The sequence below is a fragment of the Martes martes genome (assembly GCF_963455335.1).
Source record: "Martes martes genome assembly, chromosome: 7".
Classification (NCBI taxonomy): Eukaryota; Metazoa; Chordata; class Mammalia; order Carnivora; family Mustelidae; genus Martes; species Martes martes.
In genome coordinates, this window is record NC_137894.1 from 83,893,459 (window position 1) to 83,906,454 (window position 12,996).

The 12,996-nt window shown below is 39.5% G+C and overlaps 1 protein-coding gene across 2 annotated transcripts in view; it reads right to left on the minus strand.

The window, feature by feature from the left end:
- The window catches only part of RALGAPA1 (Ral GTPase activating protein catalytic subunit alpha 1), a 253,276-nt gene extending 251,252 nt beyond the window's left edge, over positions 1-2,024 (minus strand). For both annotated transcript variants that reach the window (XM_080808120.1, XM_080808119.1), the window contains exon 1: positions 1,475-2,024. In XM_080808120.1, coding sequence (XP_080664246.1) covers positions 1,475-1,580 — 106 coding nt within the window. In that variant the 5' untranslated portion in view covers positions 1,581-2,024. The remainder of the gene's footprint in view (positions 1-1,474) is intronic.
- Positions 2,025-12,996: the final 10,972 nt, after the last annotated feature.

Sequence of the window (12,996 nt, forward strand, 5' to 3'; positions counted from 1 at the left end):
TTGACTTTCTGTTGCACTCTCTCAGCCAAACCTTTTCTTCAACAACTTAACTCTCAAGAAGAATGAAAATAAAAAGATCACAAACTCAACTATATTTAGAAGATTTATATTTTCTTGAAAACTAGATCTCTTTTTCTATTGCTAAACTGGATTTAATTGCTTTCTTATCTGACAGAAATATATACAACTTAGTTGTGATAAAGATTTGCTGTTTTAAATGTACAAAGAGTAAAACACAAACTGGAGTAAAACACAAATCTGGGCTCCAGTTCTGGCCTCCTAGTAGCTGGATGACTACTTAACATTCCCAAAGCTCAGCTTTCTCATTTATAAAATATGGAGTATAATCATATCTACTTCTACAGTTACTGTGAGTTAATTATAATTTATGTGAAACCATTTTGTAAACCAAACAAATGTTGGGTATTACTGGTGGTATCCTGATGGTATGAATAAACAACAGAGAAACACACAGCTCAAACACAGGACTTACTTATATTAATTATACTAATTAAAAAGCTTATACTAATTAAATGACACTTTTCAGAAAAACACTCATTAGAAGGAGAGCTGAAGATAATAAACTCTGAACTAGGATTCAGGCATCTGGGTTCTAAACTTAGTCCTGCCAATAACTCTCTGTATCAACACAAGCAAAGTAACTTTCCTTTTCACCTCAAACTCCATCTAAAAAGATCCAAGTACTGGACCGGGTGTTCCATAAATATCATTACAGCCCTTATCAGCCTATGAAATTAGCAAGTATTCCAAAGATTCGTTTAACTCTATTACCACAACCCGAGCACTGTTTGGTCGGCCAGCCAAAGAGAAGCAGAGGGCAACAGGGGGTAAGAAAATTTTAACTAAGTAAAACCAGAACTGTATACAATTTTCGAGAAGCAAAGTAAGTTACAAACTACTTTGTTCTCTGTAATTAATAATAATCTTCCCTCCAAGTGACAGTAATGATGAACAAGGTACTTTAACAGAAGGGCGGGGCTCTTGCCCTAAGAATTTTGGAAACCAGCCACTTCCCAAAGAGGTGTAACTGCTTCCTCGCCCTCAGTAGCCAAGGAACTTGAAAGATTAAGGTTTATATTGTTTGAGTTTGGGGGTGGGGGGGTGTTTCCACTTGGATGGGGACGGCGGTAGTCACCTGACACACATATTCTATAAACACCATTATCGACAACACCAAGCCTCCGGGAAGTCTAACAAAGATCTAAGTTTTTAGAGTAATGCTAGTTTGTACAAATGAGCTCGGACTATTAACTCAAAATTAGGTAACCCTGTGTTGGTGGTGATTAGTACTCGCCAACTGCCAAGTTTTCCCTTCCCCAAATTATCCGCCCTCCCGCGTCTCTGCGGAGGCGACGCCTCGCCCTCTATTCCCGCACAACGCCAGGGCGGGCGGGAGAGTCCCCAGGGGCTCCCCGAGGAAGGCCTTTGGGAGCCACCACCCCTCGCTCCTCACCGATGACGATGCGCAAGTGCTTGAGACGGGTCAGCGCGTCCTTCTTGGTGTCCAGCACCTTCTGGGTAGACTTCTTCACGTCCCCGTGCGGCTTCTTGGAGAACATCCTGCCGCTGCCGCCGCCACGGCCGACTCCGGCCCCCTCCCGGTCCGGCCCCGGCGGCGGAAAGTGGAGAGAGTGGGCGGGGAGGATACTAGCGTGAGCAGCTCATTCACTCCCCAGGCTTGCGGGCCCCAGCGTAGCCGACTCCGCTCACATCCAGGCCAGGGCCGCCGCCTCCACCCGCCTCGCGCCGCGGCTGCAAGGCACCTTCGGTTCCGGCTCCAATATGGCGGATCCCCTCTCCCAGTCCTGCACGGAACGGGGGAGACCCGGCAGGTCTGTCGCCGCCGTCCCGGCTGCCTCCTGAAGCCGCCGCTCGCAGCCACAGGCCAGGGGCCGGGACCCGGAGCCGCGGAGGTGGGGCTCTCCGCGGCAGCAGCACGACTCCTCTCCCTGAGGCCCCCTTAAGGTTAAAGCTTCTTTAGCAGCTTACACCCTGCATAGGCCGAAACGGAGACGAGTGCGGTGATGAGGTTTCACGACTCTGCCGTCGGTGGCGAATGGTCCCCGTGGCAACCGCCTTCTGACGTCAAGGTTTCTTGACGTCATGCCAGCGTGAGATCATCTGTGGCATTACCCACCTTTGGTTTCCTGTGTAAGCAGCCAAAGGAGGAGCCCAAGAAAGTCAAGGAAGGGAATCATTCCGCGCCATTGTAAGCGAAGGGACTCCTAACCAAGGGACTCCCAGAGTGGTGGTGTGTAGTTTTTGTTTAAAAAGATCGTTCATCTCCACTGTTTACTATGTTATAGCAACTTAAAAATAACCCCAAAACATCAAAACAGACGTGCAATACATTTTAGATGCCAATTCTGAAGGCCTTAGATGTAACACCCTTTCATTTCCTAAGTTGAATTTTGTTTAAAAGATTTTTTCTTTGGGGCTCCTGGGTGGCTCAGTGGGTTAAAGCCTCTGCCTTCAGCTCAGGTCATGATCCCAGGGTCCTGGGATCGAGCCCCACATCGGGCTCTCTGCTCAGCGGGGAGCCTGCTTCCTCTTCTCTCTCTCTCTCTGCCTGCCTCTCTGCCTACTTGTGATCTCTGTCTGTCAAATAAATAAAATCTTTAAAAAAAAATTTTTTTTTGTTTTTCGAAGTGATGGACAGTTTATTGTAGTTTAAAGATTTGTAGGGATGTAGTACATCCTCTAGGTTAAAATTATCTTGCACATGAAAAAAAATAAAATTATCTTGCACAAATAAATGAACCCCCAAAGAATGCAGGAACAGTGCAAAGTTACAAAAGAAAAGAAATCTGGAGAAGAGAACTTTGAGGGTGAATTTTCTTAATGTGTAGAGTTCACAAATCCAGGAAAAACATGCTAAGGCCTCCACCTTAGAATGTAGAAACATAAGGAACACAAAAAATCACAGAACTGTATATTCATAACTGAAACGTGAAAATGTGGTGCACCTGGGTGGCTTACTCAGTTGAGCAGCTGACTCTTGATTTTGGCTGAGGTCATGATCTCAGGATCCCAGGATCAGTCCCATTTTGGACTCCGCTGGGAGTTGAGTTGGGGGTTCTCGCTCTCTGCCCCTCCACCCCTTCTGCCAGTTGTTCTCCCTTTCTCTCTCTCTCTCTCTCAAATAAATAAAGCTTTTTTTAAAAGTGAAAATGTTCACACGTAAGTAATTTTCAAAAATTGGATTAAAACAATATTTTTAAACAATTTTTAAACAGCTTTATTGAAGAGAATTGATATACAACTAACTGTACATTTTCAAAGTGTACAATTTGGTAAGTTCCACAAATGCATACACCTATGAAAACAATACCATAATCTAAATCGGGGACATATCCATCACCCCCAAAACTTTCCTCTTGCCCCTTGATAATTCCTCCCTCCTGCTACCTGATTCCTGGTTCCCAGGAGAGCACTGATTTGCTTTCTGTCACTTGGAGTTCCCATTTTCAATACTTACATTTTCAATTTTCAATATTTCAATATTTCAATATTTCCCATTTTCAATACTTATATTACAAATATAAGCATTTAGAATACTCTTTTTTGGGGGGTATCTGGCTTCTTTCACCCAATATAATTTATTTTTAATGATAATGATCTAATGTCTTATTAGACAAATTAGTAAAGTTCGTTTTTAAATTAAACATCTTACTTCTGGTAAGTGTGACAAAGATACTCCGATTGCTTGCCGGGAAGAAGCATTAATTACTACAAGCTCATTGGAAATTAAAATTTGGCATTATGTATAAAGACACTTAAAAACATTTATATACTCTGATTCATTTGTTCCACTTTCAGAATTCTATTGTACAAAATCATAAGTTGTTACAATATGAAAAAATATTAACACATGATCTATAGCATTGAAAGTTTGGAAACAACATAAATGTCCATCAGAAAGGAAATGAACAATATGTAGAATGTTATATGACTATGAAAATTACTAATATGGAGATTTTTTTAATGACATGGGAAATATTAAAAACAATGCTAAGTGAAAAAGCAGATACAAAACTGAAAATATATGTCTTAATAAAACTCTGGGAAAAATTGTGTATAAAATGTAATTAGAAAAAGATGAAAAAATTCTCCAAAATTGTGGTTACATCTGCAAAGTGGAAGTACAGGTGATTTTAATTTTCTTCTTTATGTTTTGCTTATACCTCCTTTACAAAAAGCATATATTGCTTTTACAATTAAAACAATAAAAACAAAGTTGTTTTAAAGAAAATGAAGAAAATCTTGTGTACCAATTATAAACTAACAAAACAAATTAAGATGTATATGTAGGAATAGAAACTCCTTGAAAAGAAGGGCTTTTTACAAAAAGCTATCTTTATGTTCTACAATGGCATAGAGTAAATATTTGTTGGTTTTTAAATTTTTATGTTTATATTATAAAATGGGTTTTTTTGGTAGTCGAAGAGTTATCTGATCCCGTGATTCTGACTATCATTTATTTGGTTAGTCACCTATGTCCCTGCCTATAACCTGTGTCTTTTCTGAGATACTAATCTAGAATTCATATATACTCAAATTCAAACTACTCAAATTCAATACATACAAAACTGAAACTTGTCAACTTTGCCCTCCTTTCTCCCAAACCTCATCTTCCTCCTTCATCTGATATCTTTATTGATAATGCCACTATCGGTCCTGTTTTTTCAATCCAGAAACTCAAATCATCTTACATCTTCTCCTCTTTTTCCTCTTTTGTCCTGTTACCAAGACCTGATGATTCTACTTCCTAAATATTTCTTGATTTAGTCATGTTCTCTCCATTATCACAACCTGTGTTTGGGCTCAGATTTTCACCATTTCTAACTAGAGGTGCTAGAAATGGCAGTGGTTTCCTCCCCATCCCCACTCTTAGTAGGATTTGAGCCTCCACTCAGTTTTAAGTAAATTTTAACAGTTACACACACACACACACACACACACACACACACACTCAGGAGTCTTATCTCCTTGCCACTAGTTTCTGAATATCTGTCTTAAAATCAGGAAATGCATAGCACTTCAGGTCAAAGAATAAAATTCACATTGAGGAATTAACTTCAGAAAAGCTAGAAACATGTCTAGATTTTATATCTTACAGACTTAGTCTCTTGCTCTTTCTAAACTAATTAAAGCGCAAATTTTAAAAAAAGTAATTAGCTACACTGATTATAGTGGATGTAGGTAGGTTTGGCTGTCTTCTTCTGATACTCATACCCAGATTTTCCTTTGAAAAGCCACCCCTCTCTTGGTCTCTTTGGATCTCATGCCCCATGGCCCCATTTAGACTTCAGTACTCAAGCACCCTGGGCAAAGCAAGTGTGTTAAGGATAGGCACAAGACCATGTCAGTCCAATAAAACTCATTCCAACCTACTGAGAAAGAGGAACTTTTTTTTTCATGATGAAAGCCTGGAACCGCTAGGAACCAACACGTGAAAAGAATCTGCTGGGGATAGCACCAATACTCTGAGAACAGAGGAGATAGTTAAAGAGACTGAGTTTTGTTAACATTGTTTGGCATTGGGAGTGAACTTGCCTGAAGTGCCATGATCTTTTCTATTTCACAGAGCAATAGTTTGTGTTACGTTTCAGTTACTTGCAACAGGAAAAGTCCTGATTTGTATATTTTAAAGATATTTATAGGCTGAATAAGGGTTTGAAATTTTAAAAGGAAAAAAAAAAAAAGAACTGCTTGGAAACAACATTGCAGCCCTCTTCTAAAGCCCTCCCATAGCCCTTTTTTTCCTTCCCATAACACTCACCACACACCATGCTTAATCATTTTATGCTTCTTCTTCCCTATATTAGACTGTAATCTCTTCTTAAAATAGGTTTTGAGAAGACCTTGGATTGTGATCCATAATCCAAGGCTCCAAAAATTGTTTTCTCTCCCTCCCTGCTTCCTTCTTGCTATCTTCCTCTCTCTCTCTCTCTCTCTGTCTTTCTCTGCCCTCTCCAATGATACCTGGCATGCAGGAGGCACTCAATACATATTTATGGCAAGAATGAATCAACACCAGGCACTCAGTAAGCATTTGCTGAATGTATGCAAATAATAGAGTTGCTGTTTCTGCTGTCAATGCAGGAAGAGTAACCTGTTTTGAGGTTGGGGGTGGTCAACAGAGGAACAAAGAAGATGCTAGGAGGACAAAGAAAGAAACAATGCTTAACAGGGGCAGGCCAGAATGTAATCAAAATCAATCCTTTATTTTGCAGGTTTTGATTCATAGGGAAATAAGTTCTATGGGTTTTTTAGAGTCTAAGGTTGAATTTTTTAAATCTTTATGTTGATCTATTTCAACTGTGGATGTAAAATTGTCATTGGGGTCTTAAAATATCAGAATATTATATATTGTTGAGACAAGATTAAAGATGCGAAGAACAAGAGAAAGGGGAGAGAAAAAGAAAAATATGCTTTATTAAACATTTCCATGGGGGCACCTGGGTGACTCAGTGGGTTAAAGCCTCTGCCTTTGGCTCAGGTCATGATCTCAGGGTCCTGGAATCGAGCCCCGCATCAGGCTCTCTGCTCAGCGGGGAGCCTGCTTCCTCCTCTCTCTCTCTCTGCCTGCCTCTCTGCCTACTTGTGATCTGTCTGTCAAATAAATAAATAAATCTAAAAAAAAAAAATCAGGTCGAGTCATTTAGGAAGATGAGTTCTGAGCTGATTAAAAAAAAAACAAAAAACATTTCCATGATTTATCCATAAAAATGAGCGCAAATTATGGTCACCAGAGACTCAAGCAGAAAGATAAACTTGGAGGGTACAGTTTGGGCAATTTATTCTGTCTTCAATCTATTACTAAGAATATTTTCATATGCTACTTATATGTTGACTTACTTATATATGTTGTCTTTCATACATTTTTTTCCTATGTGCTATATCATATCCTAATTTTTTGCTGCAAACAACTTGACAACAAAAAGACTTTTAAGCAGAGCTATTTATGTTTTCTACAAAATTAATCTCAGTTTCCTTTTCTATTACTTATGTTCTTTTTCTTTTTAGTCTTTTCCTTATTTGCACCCCACATAAACATGGATATGTTGTGCATGTTTTTCCTATGCAAAGAAAAATTCAAGATGTCTAGTACATTGATGAGTCTCCAAAAGCATCTGCATTTGTTGAAAAAAATTGAAATTGAAAAAAAATTCTGGGCGGTATAAATTAAAACTGTTCTTGGAAAGTTTCTTTTATAAAATAATTTCATGAAAAGTGAAGCTGCTTGCTTGAAGAACTATTTTCCTCTTATGCTCTCACAGCCCTGTCCAAAGTACAATGAAATATTTGATTACCATAAAATTTTTTTTTAATTCAGTAAAGAAGAGAGCTGTAAGAAATTTTGCCAAAATTATGTTTAAAAAACAATACTTTCTCAGTAGGAGCTTGTTTCAGTGACAGTCTTACCATTGTTTTTTAAGTTTATAAAAATGTATTCAGTTCCTCCACACAGGGCTTGTATGTTTGTATCATCAAAGGGACAGAGTGTGCTTGTTTTGAGGAAGCACTACGATAGAATAGGAAAATCAGTGAATTATTTAAAGGATTTGGGTTCTAGTTCTAGTTCCTCTCAGCATCAGTTTTCTCATTTGTAAAATCAAGGTAACAGTTTTGTATAATTCAGGCTTTTGTAAAATTCAGGAAATAATACACTGTTTTCATTCATGATCTTTAGAATTAGATAGCTCTGAATTAGACATTCCACTTCAGAATTTACTTGCTCTGGGATCTGTGACATACAGTTTAATCTCTCTGAGCCTCATTTTCCTTATACGTAAACCACAACCATAATTGTGATAATTAGGTGAGAAATGGTATTGAAAGTTACCTCTATAATGACTGCCATATTGTACAATATTCTTTTTCTTTCCTTCATACATTTGTAATAGAGCAATTTGTGTAATTGTTTAAAGATTTGCTCTCCCACTAGACTACAAACTCCCACAGGAGAAAGACCATATAGCTTATGTTTAAAGCTGTATCCCAATCTTCTTGCTAAGTGCCCATTATAAAATGTGCTCAATAAATATTTGTTGAATGGAAGAATGGTTGTTAAGTTCCTATTTCTTTCTCTTGCACAGGCACTCAGTAAATGGCAAATGAATGAAATAATTTTAGAAAATAAAAAATGTAACATATCATTAGTAATCATTATACGTCTGGCATACCACAAAAAGGAAACATCATTGTGAAACACACTGGCATAAGAGTAATTTCAATATAACATGCCCAGCCCACCGCCTCATTTCCTTTTCCCAATGATGTAAATACTAAAATCCTTTGAAAGCATAAATTCTCCCCTCTGAAGACGTATTTATTATGAAAAGAAAACCGCAGAAAATTCTCTTTGCAATATGGCTTGTGAAAACTAGAATTTAAAACTTGAGTTTAAAATCATGAGCATCCCAAGAAATATAGATCATCATTGGTCTCCCAAATGTGAACATGTTATATTACTATTTTTTAGACTTGATTAATTCAAATTTGAGATTTTTAAAATTAATAGATCAATTTTTAATAGATTTTCTTTCTATAGATCAGTTTCAGGTTTACAGCAAAACTGAAAGGAAGGTACAGAGATGTCCCATGTGTTCCTTGCCCCCACACATGCACAGCCTCCCCCAACACCAACATCTCCCACCAGAGTGGGACATTTGTTGTAACTGATGAACCTACAGTGACATATTATTGTCATACATATGTATGAGATACATTATGTTATACATATTATTGTATTGACATATTATTGTCACCCAAAGATGTAGTTTACCTTAGGGTTCTCTTTTAGTGATATACTTTTTTTTTTTTAAGATTTTATTTATTTGGGGTGCCTGGGTGGCTCAGTGGGTTAAAGCCTCTGCTTTCGGCTCAGGTCATGATCCCAGGGTCCTGGGATCTAGCCCCGCATTGGGCTCTCTGCTCTGCAGGGAGCCTGCTTTCTCCTCTCTCTCTGCCTGCCTCTCTGCCTACTTGTGATCTCTCAAATAAATAAATAAAATCTTTTAAAAAAAAAAAGATTTTATTTATTTGACAGAGATCACAAGTAGGCAGAGAGGCAGGCAGAGGGAGAGGAGGAAGCAGGCTCCCTGCTGAGCAGAGAGCCCAATGTGTTGCAAGTCTTGATCCCAGGACCCTGAGATCATGACCTGAGCCGAAGGCAGAGGCTTTAACCCACTGAGCCACCCAGGCCCCCCGATTAGTGATATGCTTTTTATGGGTTTGGACAAATATATTGTGACATGCGCCGACTGTTATAGTATCATACACAATGTTTTCAGTGCCCTAGAAATCCTCATGCTCCACCTATTCATCCCTCCCCCTAACCACTGGCAACCACTGATTGTTTACTCAGTAGGCTTATTTTTTTTTAAATAATTGTTAATTTAGAGGAAAATTGGACCAATGTTATGAAGAGCTCCCATATGTTCAGCTCTCACATAGTTTCCCCTACTATTAATAGCTTATGTTAGTATGGTATATTTATTATAATTAATAAACCAAAACTCATGTATTATTATCAACTCAATTCCATAGATTATTCAGATTTTCTTAATTTTTATTAATTTTTCCATTCCATGATCTTATTCAGGATACCTGGTTACATTCAGCTATCCTTTCTCCTTAAGCCCCTCTTGGCTGTGATAGTTTCTCACATTTTTTTTTATAGATTTTATTTATTTATTCGACAGGCAAAGATCACAAGTAGGCAGAGAGGCAGGCAGAGATGTGTGGGGGGTGGGGAAGCAGGCTTCCTGCTGACCAGAGAGCCCAATGCGGGGCTCGATCCCAGGACCCTGGGATCATGACCTGAGCCGAAGGCAGAGGCTTTAACCCACTGAGCCACCCAGGCGCCCAGTTTCTCACATTTTTAAAAAAGATTTTATTTATTTGACAGAGGGAGAGAGACAGCAAGAGAGGGAATACAAGCAAGGGGAGTGGGAGAGGGAGAAGCAGGCTTCCCACTGAGCAGGGAGCCTGATGCAGGGCTCAATCCCAGGACCCTGGGATCATGACCTGAGCTGAAGGCAGATGCTTAACATCTGAGCCACCCAGGTGCCCCAGTTTGTCACATTTTTGTTGGTTTTTATGACCTCAAGAGTTCTGAGAAGTGGTCAGGTTTATTGAAGGATGCCTCTCTATTGAAATTTGTCTGAATTTTTTCTCATGATTAGACCAAGGTTGTAGGTTTTAGGGAGAAAGATCACAGAGTCTGAGTGTCATTTTCATCATATTAATGGTACATACTATCAATGTGATATATCACTGTTAATGTTGACCTTAACCACCTCGCTGAAGCACAGTTTATCAGGTTTCTCCATTGTAGAAAAAAAAGGTTTCAGTTTGCCTTTTCCATACCACATTCTTCAGAGGAAATCATGTGCAATCCTGATCTCCTGGTTGATTGCATTTTATTATATAAGCTTGTACATTTACTTCTATTACGTTAGACATTGTATTTGTTTTAGCTTCTCATTACGTGTGAGTGTGAAGGCCAAAATGCCAACTGCGTTGCAACGGTAAAAGAGAAGCATTACTGGGAACCTGGGTGGCTCAGTGGGTTAAAGCCTCTGCCTTCGGCTCAGCTTATGATCCCAGGGTCCTGGGATCGAGCCCCACATTGGGCTCTCTGCTCCGCGGGGAGCCTGCTTCCTCCTCTCTCTCTGCCTTCCTTTCTGCCTACTTGTGATGATCTCTGTCTGTCAAATAAATAAATAAAATCTTTAAAAAAAAGAGAGAGAAGCATTACTTACCAAGTGAATCCTAATAAAACACAAATGGCAAGGATCTGAAGCTAGCAGTGAGAAAATTAAGAACCCAAAGAAGTGACCAGGAGATACACCAGCAGTTCTCAGAGCTTTTTGTGTCAGGATCAGAATTATTGAGGACCATCAAAGAGCTTTTGCTAACCTATTACATTATTAAAAATTAAAGCCAAGGAAGGGGCCCCTGGGGGGCTCTGTCGGTTGTATCTGACTCTTGATTTCAGCTCAGGTCATGGTCTCAGGGTCTTGAGATCAAGACCCAAGTCAGGGTCCCTGCTCAGCTGGGAGTTTGCTTGTTGCTCTCCTCCTGTTTCTTGCTCCTCCCTTCCCCTGATCATGCTTGCGCTCTCTCTTTCCCTCTCTCTCTCAAAAAAAAAAAAAAAAGTTGATACTTACGACGCCATATATTCTTTTGATTGAAGCGTATGAGAAAATTTTGTGGCCTTGTATAGATATGTAATTGCAAAAGGGGAATACTTATTATTATTTACCTTAAATTCAATTCAATTAATTAACATATAGTGTATTATTGGTTTCAGAGGTGGAGTTCAGTGATTCATCAGTCTTATATAATACCCAGTGCTCATTACATCATGTGCCCTCCTTAATGTCTATCACCCAGTTACCCCATTCCCCCACACCCCTCCCCTCCAGCTACCCTACGACCCACCAATTGCCCTACTAAGTATCTACCCCAAAGATACAAATGTAGTGATTCGGAGCACCTGACCCCCAATGTTTATAGCAGCAATGTCCACAAAAGCCAAACTATGGAAAGAGCCCAGATGTCCATTGACAGATGCATGGATAAAAATGTGGTGTATACACACACACACACACACACACACACACACACACACAATGGAATACTACTCAGCCAGGAAAAAATAAAATCTTGCCATTTGCTCTAACGTGGGTGGCACTAGAGGGTATTATGCTAAGTGAATTAAGTCAATCAGAAAAAGCCAATTATATGATCTCACTCATATGTGGAATTTAAGAAACAAAACAGAGGATCATAGAGGAAGGGAGAGAAAAATAAAAGAAGATGGAATCAGAGAGGGAGATAAACCATTAGAGACTCTTAATCATAGGCAACAAACAAGGTTGTTGGAGGGGCCTGCTTCTCCCTCTCTCTCAGTCTGCCGCTTCCCCTGCTTGTACTCTCACTCTCTCAAATAAATAAAATCTTGAAAAAAAAATAAATAAAACGTTTACCTTGATATGAGTAGTAGCTGTTAGTCATAGCCTCTGGTGTTCTGCCTTTGTTTTTCCAGCTGCCAGCATCTGGCCAGTGTCAATCAGTAGGGACAAGGTTTGTGGATTGTACATTGATGTCTAGCTCCACCAAGTGGTAACAATTGGAATTAAGTTTGCCTCCCTTCAGAGGCCGGATCTGTTCATTAAAAACAAGTAAGCACAAGGAACATAAGGGTGAGTCAGAGTCTAAAAAAAAAAAAAAAAAGGACTTCTAGCTGCATCTATACATCTACTTTATTTTAGAAAAAAGATGAAATTGAAAATTAGACAAATGGAAGATTTAATATCGTCCTCCTCTCTTCAGGATATATTCTCTGGATACCCACGCCCCACTGTGGAGAACAGTGACCTCGAGAAATCCTTACATATAAGGCCCACAAGACAAATACAGCAATATTCATTGAGGCAACTGTTTTTATTTTTATTTTTTTTAAGATTTTATTTATTTGAAGGGTGCGCTGCCTTTGGCTCAGGTCATGATCTCCGGGCCCTGGGATGGAGCCCCACATCTGCCTCCCTGCTCAGCGGGGAGTCGGCTTCCCCCCCTTCCCGCTCTGCCTGCCTCTCTGCCTGCTTGTGACCTCTCTCTCTGTCAAATAAATAAATAAAATCTTAAAAAGAAAAGACTTTATTTATTTGAGAGACAGAGTGAGCGAGCGAGAGAGAGCACAAGCAGGAAGTGGGGCAAAGGGGGCAGCAGGGAGCCCTATGCGTGGCTCCATCCCAGGACCCTGGGTTCATGACCTGAGCCCAAGGCAGACACTTCACAAACTGAGCCGCCCAGGGGCCCTGTGGCAGTTTTTACTAACAAAATAATTTTGAAGCAATTTAAATGTCCATTAACAGGTAAATGATAAATTTTTAAATATTCCTTCAATGAAATATATGTAGTCAATGGAATACCTTATAGCAGGTTAAGATAACTGGATTA